General features: G+C 33.3%; 1 protein-coding gene across 5 annotated transcripts in view; it reads left to right on the plus strand.

The window, feature by feature from the left end:
• MAPK10 (mitogen-activated protein kinase 10) overlaps positions 1-22,316 on the plus strand; it is a 310,585-nt gene that overhangs the window by 256,129 nt on the left and 32,140 nt on the right. For all 5 annotated transcript variants that reach the window (XM_079153291.1, XM_079153290.1, XM_079153293.1 and 2 more), the window contains 2 exons: positions 4,494-4,676; positions 8,002-8,126. In XM_079153291.1, the coding sequence (XP_079009417.1) occupies positions 4,494-4,676; positions 8,002-8,126 (308 nt within the window). The remainder of the gene's footprint in view (positions 1-4,493; positions 4,677-8,001; positions 8,127-22,316) is intronic.

Genomic DNA, 22,316 nt, shown 5'->3' on the forward strand with positions numbered 1-22,316 from the left:
TTTTTCTATCTATAGATTTTAATAAGTAAATAGAATATATAAGTAGACCATAGTAAAACATATATATTATATATATATAATATATATATATATATATCAAGCTTCAAATATTAGCCATTGGATATCCATGTGCTGTAGAATCCCAGTAGAATTCTGCTGCCAGTAAATAAATAGACTTTTCATTCAATTAGTCAGCTTTGAACTTTTTATGTGTTCTGGCTTATAATGTTTCTTCTTCCTGTGCTCATTTATAATGAAAACAGATGTTAGTTCCTTCTGCATTAAGTCACTTATTTATATTTTAAGTTACCAGATTTTGAAGATTTTTGAGAGGAAAGGAACATTTTCAAATGAAAAAAAAAAAAAAAAAACAGTCAAACACTTTATCTCTCTTTCCCTCCCTTCCTTCCTTCCTTCCTTCCTTTCTCTCTTTTTGTTTGCTTTTCACTGTTGGGGAAGCAACCTGGACTTTATACATGCTAGGCAGGTGCTATATCACTGAGTTACATAGCCAGCCCCAAACTGAAAATATTTTTAAAGGAATAAAACCAATCAAGACATAACCATGAAAGTATAAGTTCTTTTAAGAGCAAATTTTATGCGGAACTATGATTACCAAAATAAACTGATATTTTCAACTTCCTGTTGAGTAGCTTCTGTACTTTCCATGGATAGTACTCTGCAGGTGATATCAACATATGTCAATTCTCCCCTGGGTGATGATAAGCTGAATCCCTCTCCCTCTACTGGGAGCCCAAGTGTGCCCCTTACTATAATTTCCTGTGGCCTTTAAAAGAAAATGACATGGGGAAAAAGAGATTAGGGTTTTCCTTTCCCTAAGATTTTCTACATAAATGAATGACCTCAAAGTTTCTTATTGCAAATAGATATGGAATAATCTTCTAGTGAACTTGAAACTATTCTAATTTATGTCATAAAACTGAAACATGTTAGTACTTTATTCTTGTATTTGAACTTAGTATCTCACAAGAGACTATTAATATATTCTACATTAATTTTTGTTAGTCCAAGGGTCATCTAGATCACAATTGCCATTGATGATTTTTATGATGTCAGTTAAGACCTAGGAAATCAGAATCTTATAGATCAATGGAGAATGGGGAAGAAGTTATATTTTTGAAAGATTCCAGATTCCTATGTTATGAATATTCAAGTTTGGGAAACATGATTTTATAACATGATTCTTACTGTGTGTTTTAATCAGCTTTTTTCACAGCTGTGACCAAAAGATGGGAGAAGAACAATTTTAGGGGAGGGAAAAATTTATTTGGTGTTCTTTCAGAGATCTCAGTCCATAGATTGTCAACTCCATTGCTCTGGGACCGAGGAGAGGCAGAAGATTAACATGGAACTGTGTGGAAGAGGAAAACAGCTTAGGATATGACAATCTGAAAGCAGATAGAGGAGACTAAGCTCCACTCAACAGGGATAAAATATATACCCCAAAGGCATGCCTCCAGTGACCTATCTCTTCCTACTATACCCTATTTGCTTATAGTTACCACCCAGTTAATCCATTCAAGTGGACAAATACACTGATTAGCTTAAGGATTCCATAACCTAATCATATTATCTCTAAACTTTTTTGCATTGTCTCTCACATGTACTTTTGGAGGATACCCCATATGTAAAGTATAGCATTCTATTCCTGACCCTCAAAATTGCATGCCCATTTCACAGCATAAAATATATTTAGTCCATTTTCAAGAGATTCCATAGACTTAACAGTTCCAGAATTTTCCGAAAGTCCATGTTCAAAGTTTCCTCTGAGACTCAGCAGAAATTCTCAGTGTGAACACCTGTAAAAATCAAAAATAAGTTACATACATCTAAAATATAAAGGCACAGAGTAAATAATTCCATTGACTTTCAGAGATGTTCATTCTGAGGATTGCCCATGACAAAGCATACCATCAACTTTATGGCCAAATAAAGCAATTTTTTTTTTTTTAAACACACCTATTCGAAATTTGCTCTTTTCTTTACTGGAATATTTGAAATAAGCACTGGACCTGGAATCAGGAGACATGACTTCCAGTCTTGTCTTGGTTATTCATGATTATAAAAAATCATTAATGTGCTCAACTAAGCTGTGCATAGTTGTTCAAGTAATTATCCTATAAGAATCTGGAAATAGGAACTTCTACTTGAACATAAACGTTTAAGGAATAAAGGAACTTGAATTGGATAGGTTAGAATAAAGGCACAGACTTTCAAAGACAGCTGAACCTAACATTAAACTATTTCATTGGAGATAATAAAGACGCTGGCCCCACTTTTTTTCATAGACCATTACATCAAGGTGTACAATAATGTTTCATTTAAAAGAATCTAAATAAAATGTAAGTGCTTCTATACTCTTAGTTATTAATTAACTCTTAATTATGACCTATAAAACTTCTTGTTTAACAAATTCTAGAATATCTGACTCTACTTAAGTTTTACTATAAAATACCATAGAATTGTTTTGGGATTCTTACTTTCAAAACACTTTAGTAAATAACTTCATAATTCTAACTTAATGGAGTTAGAATTATGTGTAGGTAATATTTTGCCAACTTCTTTATGAATTCTTTATTGAAAATCCAATAATTTCTTTGCTCTATTTTAAGTTTGACGTCAAGTCTTTAGCATTCTAAGTAAGTTTGACCAATGACAAAATGATGCCTTGGTAGGGCATGGTAGCCTAACTGTATTTGAAAGGCCTCTTTCATAATTTACAATGACAAGCACTGAATCTTAACATCATGAATGTTTTTGTATTTACGTGTATCCAAGTAATTGTAGCTTACCTATAGCCATAGATGTAAAATTAGTTTTTGTCTAAAAGTAACTTGTAACTCTTACCTAATACAATGTTTTAATTTCTTTATTTCTAATGATTCTGACTTACTACTATAATATCATGCACACAAGAACTTCAATGAACTTTCACTGAAGCATGTTCTTGTTTAGTTATTGCTGAGATCTTATAAGGGAATAGTCTTCAGTTTTTCCTACCTGCATTTCATTGTTGATAGTCCATAGTTATATACATATTTCATTACAAAAACTAAGAGTATATGCAATAATTTAGGTCTTTTTAGGTTATAAGGGAGATAAAAGATTTGCAAAATAATTTGATTTTATCTTCATTCAACCTCTTATCTACTGTTTTTGTAGTTATTTATGTTAAGTATATTTAATTGTCTTTTATCAAGACTGCCAATCTTTTTTGCCCAACCCTTTTGAATAACTACGAATGAAGGTTTCTCACCCCTGAATTTTTATGGTGAGGGTCTCTGAACAGTTATATATTAATTTGATAGGAGTGAGTAAAGCTAAAGGATAGAGGTGTGAGAATAAACAATAAAGGAGAGGAGGTGTTGGATTTAAGACATATTTCCAGTTTCTCTACCATTCACTGTCACATGGCAAGGAAATCTGAAATCAGCTCCTTCTAGCTGGTTCTTTATTTTTCGTGGGTGGTGTTTATTATCCTCAAAATTCTGATATATGAAATATTAATGACAAAAAAGAGATTCTCAACCAACTGATGCTGGAGAGAGGAGAGAGAAGGGAAACTGAGATTTGGAGATTTGGATTCAATGGATACTATGTTACAGTTAGATAAAAAAATTAAGTTGTGGTGCTCTCTTACTTATGGGTGACTATAGATAAAGATAATGTATTGTATATTTCAGAAAAGTCAGAAGAAAGAATTTTGAATGATTTTGCCACAAGTAAATGATAAATGTTTGAGAGATAGAGTTGCCATCATTTGAACATTACACCATATATATATATATATATATAATATATATATCTCAAAACATCTCCTGATACCCCATAAATATGTGCATTTATGTATGTTAATTAAAAAACAAACAAAAATATATTGATCCCATGTATAAGATGTGTAAGTAGAAAACATTAATTGTTGAATTTGTGTTGTTCACATAGGTTTATTTGCTAATAGCATAGTATTTACCATGCGTAATTTTTAAAGAAGAAAAAAAATTTGTGTAAGTAATTTAGGAAAAAAGTAAATAAATATTCAAAATATTTATAGTACTTGTTATTCAAAACTATAAATGATTGAGGTAGATTAAGGATAAAAATATTACTGTGAAGTATCATACTTTTTAATTGTAAACCACATGATTATATAGAAGCATTCTTGATATGAGAAATTCTTCTTGTGTTATTTGGATAACTTTTTATCTTTATAAACCAAAGACGATTTCATGATCCTATTTTTGTTAAAAAGATACTGTCTTACAAAAGTGTGTAAGTTCCAAAAGAATATTTAAAATTCTGAGAGGACTCATTGCTTGACTATTCTTAGTGTATGTGTTTGTCCTATGTTGATTATTAAAATTCCAATTTTATGGATGATGGTTCAGGATTCTGAGATGTTAGCTTCTTAATGATCAAGAGGCAAGAGTTAGTGGTCTGCACTTCTTTTTTTCCCTTAACTATTGAATTCTCAGATATTGACCAGTGGAATAAGGTAATTGAGCAACTAGGAACACCTTGCCCGGAATTCATGAAGAAATTGCAACCCACAGTAAGAAACTATGTGGAGAATCGGCCCAAGTATGCAGGACTCACCTTCCCCAAGCTCTTTCCAGATTCCCTCTTCCCAGCGGACTCAGAGCACAATAAACTTAAAGGTAGGCCCACCAGAGACAACTTGAGAACCTCTGTGCAGGAGAGAGGCTAAATAGCATGTGGTATAGAGACCTATCTTAACTTCAACTACCTCAGGTTAAAGAGAGGTATTTTTTAAAAGATCTTTTTTACCAAGGGAAATGGCTAAGGATTTTATAATTGGATATTCAGAAGGAAGGGTAAGAACAAAGTATGTTAACACGATGTAGGTTAACTATTTCATAGGGTTTATTTAGAAACTTAAAATTGTTTTTTGAAGTGTAACTCTCAGAGACCAATGTAATATACATTGAAATCATGATTTCAATCCTTTTTATTGCCTGCAAAATATTTTCAATGCATGTTTTCAGTTGTAAAATCTTGGAGGTACAGGTGTTTGAGTTTCTTTTATTTGTATTTTAGTATTGTATTTGTATTTATAGTGCTTTTCAAATTGACAGTAGTAAATGAGATTTTACCTATACATTTGTATTCAGTATAAGCACTTATTAACAAGTGATTCTTTTCTACCATGATGTCTGCAGTTACTACTTGAGTAACAAATCTCAGTATCTTTTTCCCAAAATATTGAGATAAAAATGCTTCAGATTCGTTTGGAAACTAGGCACAAATTTGGCAATGCCTTAACTGTTTTCCTGGTTGTGAAGGACATCTGATAGTCCCAACCTGACTCAAGGTTTAAATTCTGCCTCTCTGTACCTTAAAATCTGTGTGACTCTGGACAAGTTACCTCTTTTCACACATGAAGGCAGGGATTTGTTGAGAGGATTAATTGATTTAATATTTTGTCAAGCACTTAAAACAGGTCTTCAGACCACATAACAAATACTAAGTAGTGTTAACATTTTTTAAAAAATTTATATTTAAAAATACTTATATATGATCAAAAAATAAAAAGGACACATGCTTTTGAAATGTAACCTAAGTGTTCATTGGACAATTCTTATCTATAGACAAAAATAACAAAATTTTAATATCTATGGTAGACTTCAATGAGAGAGAAACTATAATGTAGTGCTACTATTTTCTACAATCTTTTCATTGCCTTCATACTTTTACCTAGTGGATTTTAAATATTCCATATTGCTTTTGTGTTCTAGATACTTATGCTTCACAGTTGGATTTCTTCCTTTAGCTCTCTCTATGGACTTTATGTATGTTGTGGACTAAATTATTACCAACTCCATCATTTTTAAGATCAACATTATCTTTATGCAAATTGGGAAAGAGCTAATATTCCAAGTAGGGATATTTTAGCTTTCATGCCTTTGGGATGCTAATTGAGATGTTAGGTAAAATAATTCCTTCTAATGAAGATACTTGTAGTATAACAAATGAAGACAGCAAAGCTCTAATTAAACTACTGAATGATAATGACAGCACTTGTAGAAAAATTCTTAAAATATCATGCTTCATAATGTAATCCCAGCTTTCTTAAGTTTACTTTTTAAGTGGAACTTCTACAATTATATTCTTTGTAAAGGATAAACTACAGTTTATATAGTTATGATTTTTAATTTTAATGGCAAATTGGCACATTATGAAGAGTCATAATACACAAATAACCAAAAGAAACAATATGTTCCACTGTATTTGGAAAAGACCATAACAGATTTCTTTTTTGCAACATTTTTCTCACTTTTTTTCAGACATAAGATATTGACTATTATTTCTTACTAAGATGATTTGGTATTAGCATAGTTCATGCCCCTATTCCAGCCCCTGCCCTAAGAAGAGAAATATGATGGGTTTGATGGGAAAATAAAAGGGAAACTTGGTAAAAGATAATTTATAAATCAAACAAATCTTTTAATTAATGAAATAAACAGCCCTATTAGGTCATTAAGAGGCCATTGGTAATGAGAAAGATTAAATTTTGAATTTCATATGAGTCTTTTTACATTTTTATTATTCTTATAAGCTTCAAACTTTTGTTTGAAAATAATGCCGATGATTTTCTATGATTGAATTTACCAGGAAAATGGTTAATAGATATAAAATGTCGTAAAGAATGAGTAAACTAGTGATTTTTCATATTAGAACAAAATAGCAGGAGGTTTATTTATTGAAATGTGAAGACAGAAGAAAATACTTACAGAATAGGTGAAAATGGTTTGTTATATTTTAACTGCAGTTTTGTTAATATTATGTGAAAAATATTTGACCAACACATATCTGAATTATGTGGAAAAAATAAACAGCATAGAAAAAAATATGCCAATAAACACAGTGGTTGACTCTAGCTTATGGGGACAATTAATATTTCCTGATTTTCATGTTACATTATTTTCAGTGTTGCACAATTTACCTAGTTGTCTTAATCTGAAAAATTATTGAAATAAAAATTGATACATGTCCATTTATTCATGACTTATTCTTAAATCAATTGAGGCTCTCTTCCCTTTAATTTGAAGTTTTACTATATATTTGGAACCAGCTGAATATTGTCACTATTAAACTTTTCCATCAGTTGGATAACAATATTGGTTTAAGATATTTATTTCTGTTCAAACTCTATTTTATACTTTTTAGAAATCAAACCTTAAGTCTTTAATAGTGTTCATTAACAAATATACTCACTGGTTGATTATCACCAAATAACTTTACAATTAATACCACCCATAATCATAAAATTAATCCTGATAACATGTGCATAATGTAGTTTTTTATTGCTGTCAGGTATAACATTGAACTGACTTCAGCCACTAACTACTTGATTTCATCAAATTGTGATTCTATTGACTTAAAATGCCCGATGATCACAAAATGTTAAAATGAAATTCAGCAGTTGAATAATAGCATATCTACCACAACTACTTTTCGGGTTATTTTCATAAACACAAAAAATTTGGACTACATGATCTTGCATCAGTTTGAATTCAGTTCACATTTTGATAATTCCAGTATATGAACAGGAACATGAAAACACACACATTGCTCATCTTCAAAGAACCATCACTACACTTACCAAACATCATGTATTTGCATTTTCATGCTTGTTATCCCTTCAGCCTAGGGTGACGCAGATTACCTAAGAAAATTATTTTGCTTATTTTAACTTTCTGGTAAATGTTACTTAGATGTCTGAATGAATAAGTATGTATTTGTATTATGACCCTTAATGAGCTCAGATGATGCCTTAGGCCTTGAGACCTATAGAAAGAGATGCAAATGCATTTCCTTTTCCAGCACATCCAGAAATGTACCTGATATTTAGAAGGAAGATATTTGTTGATTTTTTTGTTTTGTTTTGTTTTGTGTTCTTAGTTTCCACTTCATCCAACAAATAAAAATCTTGTTGATTGTTTTTCTCATTGATTGTTTCAGCCAGCCAAGCCAGGGACTTGTTGTCAAAGATGCTAGTGATTGACCCAGCCAAGAGGATATCAGTAGATGACGCCTTACAGCACCCTTACATCAATGTCTGGTATGACCCTGCTGAAGTGGAGGCGGTAAGACAGAGCATATTTTATTTTCCTTCCAAAAGCAAACCATAGTTTGTGGTAAACTTGTTAGTAGGACTGGACCCCAGAAGGGCACACGAAGGACTTTGATAAAATTCCTAAGTTGAAAAACCATTATCTGTCCCTCTAAAAGACATTTTCCTTGACTTATGTTTTCAATGAATTCCTATTTTAGGACTTCCTGTGAAAGGGGGTGATTTGGTCCAACTTTAGATATACATGGCACATTTAGCATTTGCATTCATTAAATTTTTAACATGTATGTGTTATCCAGTGTGTTTATCAGCCTCTTCCAATGCAAACTTCATGGTTTAAAACACATTGGAGGATAAGCTATTTTGCTTCCATTTCCATAGTAAGACATCTGCTATTAGTATCATTTGATATTTAAGAATATTTCAAATAAAAGGCTTTTTTTTTATCAAGCTAATGGTGACTTTGTGAAACTGTACAAGTTAGACAAGAAAAAGTGGGCATTTCAATATGGACATTACTTTTTAGGTTGATTCTAAAGTCAATATCACAGTATGATAATATCTGCCTGTCTTAAGAATTTTCTCAGAAACATAATTTTATTTTCAAAATATTTGTCAGCCATCGAAAAATCGTCTCTCCAATTTCTTTCTTACATCTTTACCTGTCTCATTTTTCTCTGTGCTGGGCCACAGATTAGCAGAGCAAAGGATATTGCCATTTTCCAACTGTGTTGTACAATGTCCTGTGATGAGATTCCTTTCTAAACTTCCTTTAAATGTTGCTATCAGCAATGTTACCTTCTTCCACAAATGTCAGAATCTCTTCAAATTCTTAAACTATCTGTGCTAATGTATCTCATTTTTTTCTAACATAATACTTTCAAATGCATGTGTTTCAATCTGCTCTAATCTTCTATTTGAAATACTGTTTGCTTTTTTGCCATTCTCCATACCCCAGAGTATTCTTGCTTGAAGGTATTTTTTGCTTTGTTTCAGTCTCTTTTCCTCTGCCTCATCATGTACTTGCATATGTGATGGATGCTAAATTTAAATTTACATAATCCTCATTCCTTCATTAGAGAAGCTGGGACTCAGAGATGATAGTGAGGACCAGGTAGAATTGATCTTTACAGACACAAGCAGAAAGCTCCTTTCATAAGGTAATGCAATCATTGAACATTCAAAAAGTTCAGAGAGAACATTGTAGGGATGCACTTCCTGCTTGGAAACTGAGGGATAACCAGTATGCACGACTTTTTCTTAAGATTTGCTTACTTAAGCAGTTTTACAATGATGTTGACATTTTATTTTGCTTCTTATTTTAGGCACTTGATTTGAGTCTTACAAAATAAAATTCCCTCAGTTTAATAGTTCTGAGTTCATGATTTTCTTAAAATGAATATATATTCTTATAACTAAAGTATAGAACCTTTCACAGTCTCTCATGCTTGGGAAATATTTTCCAGTGTTCTTGCAGTAGTATGAAGTGAGACAATAAGAGAAAGACATATATATATATTTTGCAAAATAAATACATATATATATACATATGTGTATATAAATATGAATATATCCCTAATATGTACACACATATATGTTACATACATATGTAAATATACGTATGTGTATGAAAAGGAATTGTGAAATTTTTCTCTAATAAAATTCAGGAAGATATTTTGGGTTGTATTGATAAAAATTTAGATAAACAAATTAGCTGAAATTGTTGCTCCTCATTTATTTTGATAGTTTGACTTATATGGAATATTTATTTTTTGCTTAAATCTAATTTAATGGATGTAATCTGTTTTTAATGGATTGTGGCCTGGAGTTTAATTGGAGTCATAAAGTCTGCATTTGTAATTCACTTGTAATTATGTTACCTATAAAAGAGACAGTTGCTTAGATTCTGTAATAACATTAGAATAATGCCAGTGAGTTTTATATTATTTTAACTTTTTATGAAAAAATTCTTTGCAGATAGAAAGATAAAAGTTAGGATACTAAAGTGATGAGTGTATTTTTGAACTATTTCAGTATTGTTACACTGAGGCAGGAATAAAAATAAGACAAGACATTAAATTTTAGAGGAAGAATCTTATACAATCTGAAGATCTAGGAAAAGGAATCAGTGCACAAGAAAACAAGCAAATATTTGGTATCAAATATTTGGCATCATTGATTATATAAGAGTAAAATTGTCATATATCTACAAATATTACAGTGAATTCTGATCATAGAGCAAGAATAGTTTATTATTCTACAAACTATATTACAGAAATCACAAATTGGAAGTGACATCTGGAAAGTGCTAGAAGCAAAAGTCTGTTATGCTTTCTGTAGTACCAGTAGAATTAGTGTCTTTGTAATTGCATGTGAATATGTATTTAAAAATAAAAGAACATTTACGGACTTGTGGCAAAGCTATAGTAGAGTTATATGTCTGCCAGGCTGACAAGATTGTTTTGCGTAATAAACTTTGGTGTGTCTTTATAAACCAAATAAACGGAAACAAAAATTAATTAGAATTCCTATGATTAGAAGTCATCAAGGAGATCCATGCTAAAGCAGCTGTCAAGTAACTCACAGGATGCTTGGGAGGGCAGGAAATTCAGAGAGGGAATAAAAATTAGTTTTGTTAAAGGAAAATAGATACAAGTGGACAGAGTCTAAGGGAGAAGATGTGGGAGAATGTGATACCTGCAGGAGATGTTGAAAAAAGTAGAAAAATATTCTATGTACTTAGCTATTAATTATACTGCACATTATCTTACACATATTTCCCAAACTACCAAAATTCCAATATCAAGAGAGAAGGGTCTATGAATATTTTTAAAACTCTAATAGGGAAAATTAATTATGTTTGCATAAGTTAAAAATTTAAAATCTGGATATCAAGCTTAATAATGGCCTCTTTGTGCAGTACATGTAGTGCATAAAGGCTTTGAAGTTATGACTGCCCAAATTATTAGCAAGTTCTTAGTCAAAGAATGTTCAGAGTAACAAAATTTCATGTCCAAAACAGAGCACAAAGGCCACACTAAATATCAGTCCTTTTTTTGTGAAACAGTTGGTTGGTATTCTAACTCTGGCTCATTATTCAAGAGGGCAAAGATATGACATTCAACCACAGTTTATTGAGTTGTTTGCATCTTCATAGGTATGAAAAGATGAGTTAGGCTTAAATTTTTATTCTGCCCATTGCTAGTTGACCTTGATCAAGTTTTTAAAACTTTTTGCAACTCTTGTCTTCTTAACTAAGCAAGTTTCCCTGTCTTATACTTACAGTGTAGTGTCCTAACAATTTAAACAATAAATACTCATAATAGGCTTAGTATAGCACTGGCAGCCAGTAAAGAGCATATAAATCATCAGTGTTGTCACTGTTATTACTATTGCTATTATGACTTACATACAAAGTTTTACTACCTTTTGGTATTAGGAAAAGGTATTTGCATCTGATGAAAAGAACCAGCTTGCTGAGAAACTACAGAAATGTTCTCCAACAATTTTTTGATTAATTACTGAAAATTGTTGCAGAGGAGACCTGCCCACGGAGACAAAACCAGGGAGCCGCAGAGGTCCTCTGCCTCTGGTTCTCGTGTTCTTGTTTGAGATGATTCCAGGCAAGGCAGGAGACTTAGTAAAATAATAGCAAAGTTTATTAGAAGGGATAGGAAAAGGGGACACTCTCAAGGAAGAGAGTTGGTCCTCTCAGAGAAGAGGATAGCACCCCCCTCCCCATTCCAGTTTTATTGGGAGTCCCTAGGAACTTTTCATAGAGTCCCACCCAGGTCTACCTCTTGACTTTTGACCCGTAGCAGTACTGTATCAGACTTTTTTGTCTGCACTGCATGTGGTAAATGTCTGAAGCAACTCTGGATCACTTAGGTCCATGCTGACAAGTTGTAACTGGAACTTGTTTTTACAGATTTAATGGGTAGGGTGAATCATCCTTATCTTCCTGAGTTCTGGGATCTGGTGTGTGTGAGGGTCACAAAAGTTGTACTCCCCTCCCCTGGGCCCTTACCTGCTTCAAGGTTACTTGTGTTTTTCTTATTGGCAAAACAGGCCTGCATTTCTCCTATAGATAACAAGCTGTTCATTCAGGAATGTAACATATCCTACTGACTTAAGCCAGTAGGACTGCAGGTAAACTCTTGTTTAAAGGAAGCATGCGGGGTCTGCACAGTGGGCTCCGTTGATAGAATTATCCCCTTAACCTCATGTTCCCACTGCTCATGCCTGTTACCTATCAAAAATTGCGTAGTTCCTGCATGTTTTTAACACGTTGGTCCTTGGTTGTGGTTGATGATGTATACACATCTATTTTGCCAAACGTTAAGGCAATCCAGGTCTATTAGTTTAAACCAAAGGAAAACAAATTATACAGCCCAAAAATCTTCATTATAACTTCTTTATTTTCAGAAACTAAGGGATATTCAGGACTCTTAAAGGGACTCAATTTGCTATCTTCTGTGTACACCATTGGAGGAAACTATGGGAACAAGGCTCATTTTGTTGCCTTCTTTCTTAACAGACTTAAGCTTAGAGACCCTGGCAGGGTAGAATGGGGCATTTACCTAACTCCCTGAGGACAGGGCTACAGAATACTTTTGATCTCTTTGGTGAACTCTAAACTAAGGCAAAGTTAATTACCTCTCAAGGCAAGTAAGAAGAGAATTTAAGAGGAACATAAAATGTAACTTTTTTTTTTTTTTTTTTTTTGATACCCAGGGGCACTAAACCAATGAGCCACACCACAGTCCTTTTTATTTTTATTTTAAGAGAAGGTTTCACTAAATTGCTTAGGGCCTCAATGAGGCTGGCCTTGAATTTGCAGCCCTCCTTCCTCAGCTTCCTAAACTGCTGATATTACAAGCATGTCTTCCCCCCACCCCGCATCTGAAAAATGTAACCATTTCTTTTTTTTTTTTTTTTAACCTCAGAGCACCATGAAAAAACTCTTGAGTGTAAGAAGCTTTATTAAAGGTTTCTACAGATTTGTGCATAACCAGGTGGGAGATGGAGAGCAGGGAATAGGGGCTGGAGAGGGAGAAGTGCATTCCATCACCTTACCAAAGACATCAAAACTCAAATTAATCATCATAAGGAAGCCAATTAAAAATGTGTGGGATGAGAGGACACTTCTTGATTCCTCAATTCTTGACAAAAAGAAAGTATGGACCTCTGACACTAAAACCATCCCCTAAGGTAGACTGGTGGTGGGGGCCAGGCTTTATCGTCAGCAGTGATGAGCCTAACAGACCACTGAGTTGAAAGTTTTATCTCAGAGAGGCCCAGGTACAATCTCTAATGGCTGACACAGTGCTCTGGGAATCTGAACAGAGGAGCAGGTTAAGTCAGTCAGGCATCTAGCATCTGAGAATTCTGTTCAACAGTGCATGAAGCTCAGGTCCTTGAAGATCAAAAGGGTGGCGGCCCTGTTTGGACTGACTTGAATAGACTAAAGGAAAAGTGTGACTAATCTAACCAGTCTGGGTGGAAAGTAATTAGGGAGCAGGGTCAGAGCTGAGCTTGCCTAATATTTCTTACCTAATTAAATATTGATTTGGGAATTGGGGCCAGGCTGAGTGAAAATTTAATCTACCTATACCGACTATCCTGACTTAAACAATCTGATCTTCAGATTTCCAGTGAGAGCATAACCTGGGAAGCAAGGTAACACATGTAATGATGTTGAAGTTCAATTACAATAAACACTAAGAAAATGTAAGCCCAGAATAGTCAGCAGCATTACATATTTTACTGTTTGTTCATAACATAAGGTAATTAATAGGGCCTTAAAATTTTCTTTTTATATTACTGTTTACTATTTAATTACTTTAGGGATCATAATTTTTGTCTATAATGAAATAATTTATAGGAAAAAGTTAACCTGACAGTATTAAGCTATTTTATTACATTACAAATTTCATGCCCTTTGAGCAGATTTACTATCTGATGGTGTCTTATCATCTTCTTGCCTGTCATCTTATGGTATATTACTAGATATTGCCACAGAGAAGGCATGGAAGGGATGCCAACCATGTAGGAAATATGCATTATTTTCAATCTTCTTGTAACAGACAAATGTAAATTTTAATGTTGCCTATCTCTGAAAATCCATTCAAGGTGAATCTTAAGAGTTTAGAGATCATTATTGAGTAGTTTTGTGCTGCAGTTCAGCAATTATCAACATTTAGAACATCTACTCCACAATTATGAGCAGCTACATGAACATACAACCAGACACCATGATGAGAAAAATAGAATAGAGCTAGGCATGGGATCAGAAAGAACAGAAAATAAATCAGAAGCCTATGGTTGGAGTATAGCAAGCTCCAGAATTTGCTCTGAGTCAATTAGAGTAGGAACTGATGCAGACAAGTAGGGCAGGCAGTTAAGATCAGCTGGGCAGTCAGGAAAGATGTACACGCATTGCAGATCAGACGCAAACCTAAAGGTCATTTAAACAGTGACAAAGCTAAGGATGTTCTTGTTGTAGTGCAAACACCAGAGCAAATGTTCTTGGAGATTAGCAGAAATAGGTAGCAACTACCAGCCCAAGAATGAAGAGATAGTTTACTGGATCCAGGGGTGAGTAGTGATAGGCCTGCCCAGGGGGAACTAGACTCAAAGACACAGAGGAGATTCATTTCTTCTGAACACAGGGAGGGGAGAAAAGTTGTGGAGTCTCTTCCCATCTCCTGGTAGTGTCTGCCTTCTGTTGGCTGAGATCAGCCCTGAGACTGACAGATAAGCCCAGGGGAAATGCAGCTCTAAGGAGTCAGCCCCTTGAGATACAGAGCAGATAAAGGAAGAGTGAGGGCAGCATCTGTGGGTACATGTACCCAGGGATGTCACTTACCTAGTCATCATTGCCTTATTCACGACTTCTAAATCTCTATAATAAGAGAGAAGTAATCAAAGAACTGAGCACTTAAACTGGAGAGAAGACTTAGGAGGTTAGAGGGTGTTTGGAGATCTCATGTAAACATAGTCATGTTACCCTCAATAACTAATTTGTTCAAGTATCATGGTTTCTTGCTAAGAAATACTAACTTCATAGTCCTGGCAGAAGAATATTTGTGTGCTTCCCCCTTTTATATGTTGATGTCTCTTTTTCAGTTTGTAATAGGGCTGAAGGGGAGCCTAAGAGGATTGTTGAGCTAATGTTGTCTAACAGATGCTTGGGGAAGGGAGAGTATTCAGCTATCTCTTCCTGTAGTTTAGTCTTCCATTAATTCTACTCGTCTGCCAACAAGTAGGCAAAGTACACTAGAAAAACTTCTGTCATTCTTTCTTCTCACTCACCTCTTTTTTACTACTTCCTACTGTGTCGTTCCTTCATTTCTTATTCTTTTCTCTTTTTTTTTTATCCAGTAACTACAAAGCTATTCAGACAGGCTTTATTTTTTAACAGTGTGGTATTTATTCCTTGGTTCTATAAATATTAATTGAACCTATTCTTTATGTCCTACACTGACATAGATGATGGTGATTTGCAGTAAATTTAAAAATAAAAAACAAAAAAGTTTTCTGTTTTCATTGCTCTTGGTAGGTTTATATTCAGTTATTATATATAATGAAGTTTTTATAGAATAGAAACTTTTAATAACTTATTGTTTCCTGAAGAAACTTCCCCAAATGTGAATTATGTATTTTATTTGATTACTTAACATATTTAGTGTTTGATTTCCTGATTTCCTGAATGGAGGAAGGATCTGTAATCACATGTTCCTCTCAGTATTAATTAGCTATAACTAAATTGTAATGAGAATCCACTAATCTTCAACCAGATGTGCATCAACTGTTTTGAATTATAATTAACACATTATGCACATCTATCTCTATCTATAATAATTAAACAACTATTTGGTTCTGAATATAAAAAAATGATCTGACCAGGTTTTGGTAATGGAAATGCAGATTATTACTAAATAATCAAAAATCATAAAGTTGTTATGTTAACTAATGGAAAGACTAAATTTATAGTCGAAATACTCATCTATAAATGCATTGGCTATCTGGATCCTTCAAACAAAATTCAAGTACTTGCAGGTAGCAGTAGGCAATTATTGTCACTTACCGTTACCATTTGTTTTTAATTCTTTTGGATGTATTTTTACAATGAAAGCTAACATCATTTGATTATGACTATCACTTTACTGGCACTATTACATCTACTTTATGAATATTTTTTGTTTTGTTTCTACTCTCACTATGACTTCTTTAACTACTGAATTCTCTTGAATCCTATATAAATTCCCAAAACAACAACACGATAAAGAATAGGCTTATAAATATATACAATTATAAATGTACTTCTTATATATTCTTATAGACTCCATGTGTATACATGATTATAAATATGTTTAATATATTCTGTTATACTCAACAACTATGCATTTAGGAATGATAAGGAAAAAATGAGTTACAATGATGATGAATTTAATGTACCTATATTCAATTTATTGTAGTTGACCCCTTTTTGGGGATAAACCACTGATTGAAACATACATAAGCTTGCTTTGAATAGCGTGCAAATCTTTTTATTAAATCATTGAATCTTAGTTTAGAACCATGTATTAAACATGAAATATCTAGAAAAGATAATTTAAATCAGTTATAAATGAAAACAGCCCTTTGCACAGACTGTCTCTCTCCCTTTGGGAGGAAGGGATTAAAGTCTTTGTAATTGGCATTTTCCTTTGGTGAGTAATATCAGAAGGTTAGGGCATGTCCTCAAGACAGTTTCTGAATAATTGATCCATCTGAAATTCTGAGAGTACTGTTTTTGTTTCATGATTTCTGCCACAGAATACAGATACATGCTTAAAACAGTCAATAGATATTATTTGTATTTGCCATTATTATGCCTGAAGATGAAGTCAGTTTGCATATGAAATTTATTATATAAAATTTAATAGCAACTCTGAAACATCTGTCAAATGTTTAAATAAATCAGAAATGTAAAATTTGATTTCTTTAAGAGATTTTTGGAGAAATTTGAAAACTATTATGAAAGAATAAAAATTTTATTTTACTAAAACAAAGCACTGGTTTCTCTTAACATTTCATGGGTAGAAAAAGCCTTTGTTCCTTTTCATTAAAAGAAAATAAGACTGCCCAGTGCCTGCCCCTCTCTAATTACAACCTTGGATTTAATTACTTGCTTCTTGAAGCTGTGTATGTGCACCCATTCTTATTAAGAAAAAAATTCCTTTTATTTTTCTCAAGAAACTTTGAAGCATGTGTATTACCTTGGATTTCAATTTAGAAAACTTATCTAGAGTTTTTCTTTTATATTTGCACCTAGACATATCACTGTTTGGTAAAGCACATCAATTTTTTTTTTTCAGTAAAGTCCCATTTGGAGCTTTTATAAAGATAATTACTTTCAAAAGATTTCTAAGATTGTTTCTGGAATTTTATGAATATCAAGCAAAGATAAAATCTCTATTCTCTTCAGTATTTTCATAAGTAGGACAAGCTACCCCATTTCAGATTGAGAAGAAGCCTAATTGCTTCAAAAATTTAGCATATTGGTGATTTTATTTCCATTCTATGCTATGAAATTTTTTATGCATTTTAAATTCGACAGTCAGCCTAAATATTTCCCAAGTGCTCATTACTGGTTTGGTCTGTAATTTGCATGTAGGTCATGGATGACCTTTTGGTTTTAGGAGGTAGAGAGACAAAGAAGTCACTGAGGGATGCTGTAATGTGGAACATCATTATTTTCTTCTGTCCACTTTCCATCATTTAAATTCTGTTTTTCAAACTAATGTTCCTATGAGTTGTTTTAAATAAAATTTCTTCTACTCACATGGAGTTAATAAACTGGCTGAATCCCTCTCTCAGCTGTTCTCTCCATCTGTTCTAACACAAGGACTACCTCTTTGAGTCTTGTGATTTCTTATTATTGCAGCATGCGTCATACTGTGAAAAAGCTAGTGAGACACCTTGGCAGGCTTAATTTGAGGAATAGTTCAGTGCCATCTATCTGTCATGGAAGACCCTTTTAGTGTGGAGATGAACTCTAAGTAGGTTTGTTAGGCTCAGAATATATATATATATATATATATATATATATATATTTTTTTTTTTATAAATAAGTGGGAAGAAATGAGCTACAATGGATATGAATTTGATGCATTCTAATTATGTGCTTAATTATAGAAAGAGCAACTCATATTTTGTGGTTCTCATTTGCTTGGTGAGTTAAATGAATGTCTATAATTCCTAATATCTGCCATTTGCAGAGTTTTAAATTTCCATCTGTTCATTGCTGATGTATTCTTTCAGCAGCAAAATGTGAGCAATTTACTAATTGCCTTCGAGAGAAAATATAACTTCATTACATTTTGCATGCCCAATGTCTCATTTGTGAAAGTGAAGATATCTTCTGAATCACATTTGGATTGTTTTGATGCCATGTATTTTGTTGGTGGGAGCTTGTCAAAATGTTTGTTGTAGATAGATTTAGCCACCTGCTCTTAGAGGCTCCTTTCCCTACATGACTTATAGCAGGAATATGTACTTCACACAGAATGAAGTGCCTTGTCCCTAATTTTAACAAATTTTTCTACTGAAAAGAAAAATTCATCTTTATTTCTATTCACTGGGATATTCAGAATCTGCTGAACATATCAGAAAGCATAAAAAACTGGAATGATTGGTTCATTTGCAAGAGATACCTTTTTCTTTACTAGTGAAGTCTATGCTCTGATTTTCTGCAGGCCGCATATTTATTATTTATAAAAGCTGTGATTTAGAGGTCTTATTTATTCTACTCCAAGTAGAACGCTTATTTTGTAGGTAACCCTGCTTAAGTTCCTACATAGTTTTGCCACTTAGAACAGTTTTCTTTGCTCCTTTACTCACAGATTCAATGCATATTAATTGTACAATTAAATTTTAATGATTTTTCTTTTTTAAAAAATACATCCTGCACTATTCAACACAATAAGTGCTTATTGAACCCCTATGTGATGCTGACCCTGTAGGAGAACTTAAGACTCACAAATGAGGAAATTATTTCCCTGCCCTTAGAAGCTCACATTCTAGTACTGAGCTTTCTTATGACTTCATTATGTTTGTTGCAGGAAATCTGAGAACTTTTGAAAAAGATTCTCAAATTATATAATTACATTACATATATATATCTATATATATATATATGTATGTATATATATGTAACTTTCTGGCAATCCAACTCATAGGTTTTATCATATTTTTTTGAGCTCTTTTACTCCAAATTTAATTCTTAAAAATATGAAAAGCAATGGACTCATAAAGTTATTTTATGATGTTTTAATGTTGACTATTGATTATATATATAACCAAGAGATTAAGTACACTTTGTAGAAAATTGTAGTTCATTCCCTTGAAACAATTTTGTATTTGTATTAAAAGTCCCTTTCATTGCAAAGATCTTACTTTTTGTTTTTAACAACATAATGGAGAGGGGAAAGCAACTGAAAATTTAAAACACTATGTCTTCTATTTGCACTATTACGAGTTTTGGAAAAATTTGGCATTATAGAAATAGTTTCCTGATGTCCTGGACAATTTTAAATGGCATTTATTCAAGAAACAGAAATGAACAGCTACTGTGTACTGTTTAAATAGCTAGTTTTTTTTTTTTCTTATGCAGGGAGGCTTTTAAGGATTAAGATGGCAGTTGGTTTATAGTACTATGGTTACATTATTCTTCAATGAATGATACAGGTATTAAGAGAATGGTAGATCCAACTTTCCTCATATCTGACTTCTAATTTATTTCTTGTAATAAAATACTTACTTCCTTTGCAAATTCCATTTTTCTTTGCCATGTTTGTCTGCAAAGATTTTGCTTCTCTTTTTTCTAAGAAGTTGGTTAATGCCAGGTGCAGTGTTGCATGCCGGTATTCCTAGCAGCTCAGGAGGCTGAGGATTGGAAGTTCAAAGCCAGCCTCAGCAATTTAACTCAGTGAAGCACCAAGCAACTCAGTGAGACACTATCTCTAGATAAAATATTTTTAAAATAGGCTGAGGATGTAACTCAGTAGTTAAGCACCCCTGGGTTCAATCCCCAGTACCCCCCTACTAAAAAAAAGTTGATTATATTGAACATTGCACAAAAAAGTAAAATGACTAAATGAAATAACAAAAACACACAAAAGGGCCTAAGTTTTTCACTATGCAGAAGAGATCTTAGGACTAAATTAACCAACCATCTTGTTTTAGAAGTTCTGCTTACAGTAGGTTATGTTATCAAGGTTGAAAGTAAATTAAGAAGTTTTGCATTCCAGAAGAGAAAGGAAAAACAATTAGAAAGGATAATCCTTAATAAGACTGAAAGTGAATGTGTGAAAACAGATACACAGCTATTTAACACTGTAGAATGTTTATATTTACTTTTATTTTTTAGACCCAAATAAAAATTATAGAGATGAAGTCAGAATGGTCATGAGAACTGTAGTAAGACCAAAAGTCTATTTGCTCTGGAAGTTTGAACAGCTGTAGAAAGAATCAGAATGAGAACAGTCTGAAGGAGTCTTGGGTGCTAAATCATGATAACCTTCAGAGTCAGGGAAGAGGCTGGATCTGAAAATTCTTCCCAAGTGCAGAACTATTGCTTAGGCCCTCGGGCATTGGTTATATGTGAGAAGAAGGTAGAATGAATTCATCCAACGATGAGGCAGAATATTGAAAAGGTTACACTCCTTTTTATAAGTCTATTAAAAGTTTATGGTCTTTCACAGAGTATGTGCTATAATAAAATTATTATGTCCCTTCCTAATGACAAGGCGGTTGTAAGAATGATAAAAACCTTTTCTAAAACCTGCCACAGGTTTAATATAAGACTCACAGGGTCATTTGTGAGAAAGAGTGAACCACAATATCTTGTGAAAGGGAATGGATTTACTATCTATGAAAAATACTTTTAGTTGACAACCAAAAGGAACTCCCCATAGTTTCTAATTCCAGGGAGAATCTGATTTCTATCTTTACGTGCATTTGAAAAACTGAACTTCTTTCATGTTTCTGTGAAAGAAGCAATGGATAATACTATGCCTCAGGTTCTTTTTCTGAAAATTTGTGTCTAAGATGTGAGTTGTTTTGGACTTTGTTCAGCAGAAAGCAATGTTGGTGACTTTGTTTCATGACAAATGTGCCAGAGTGCTGTTTTCATAGTAGAGCAATCTGCTATCTCTTCTTTTTCTGAGGCAGACTTGTTCATCTTCCTTGCTCTATTTCCTTGTGATTCCTGATTAATAACAAAGAAAGGTTTATTCCTATTTAGAATCCTTACACACACACTCAGAGTTCTTCAATAATTAGTAACTTCCCTGCAAATGAAAGGTTTACCTATAATCTAAGCAAAAAATTAGACTTGTAATGAGTTAATTTAAAATATAGTTACATATATTCCAGCTTTTCCAAACCAAAGGTTTTCAAGCAATGGGAGAGGGCCAAGAGCTACAGAGTGTGTAGACCAAGGTCATGACACAGGAAGACAGCAGGGCACATGGAAATTCCTCAAAGTCAACAATCTGAACTCGAGGTCTCATTATATCTTGGACAGATTCATTTGATTCCATTCACCCAAATTTATATGGTACTTCAATTATATACTGAAAGCTCCCAGAAACCACTTTAGACATGGGAACTCACATAAAAGATTTTATTAAGCAAAAAGGCAGTGTCTCCCTGCAGGGCGAGAGAGAAAATGAGAGGAAAAGAGAGAGAGCATGTGCATGTGCAAGACAGAGAGAGTGAAAGCCAGGAGAAGAGAGCATGAAAGCGAGGGAGAGAGAGAGAGAGAGAGAAAGGTGGGGGAGCTATTCTTAAGTAGTTGGCAGGCTGATAACAGACCAATGACTGATGAGAATGTTCACAGGCTGACAATCTGGACCAATGATTGCGAGAATGTTTACAGACTGATGAGTGGACCAATGCCTGGCTAGGATGTTCGCAGGCTGACAAACTGGACCAATGACTGACAAGAATGTTCACAGGCTGATGAGTGGACCAATAGCTGGCTGGGATGTTCACAGACTGACAATCTGGGTTGTAAAATGGTGTGGGGGACAAAGAATAATAGCAGATCTGATGCCAATATATACCATCACTAAGGCTTCATTCTTTCAAATAGCAAAAAGATGTAGTTCTTGTTACTCATAGTATAGTTGATAGTTATGTAAAAAAATTATAA

This window comes from Sciurus vulgaris (genome assembly GCF_902686455.1).
Source record: "Sciurus vulgaris genome assembly, chromosome: 9".
NCBI classification, from domain to species: domain Eukaryota; kingdom Metazoa; phylum Chordata; class Mammalia; order Rodentia; family Sciuridae; genus Sciurus; species Sciurus vulgaris.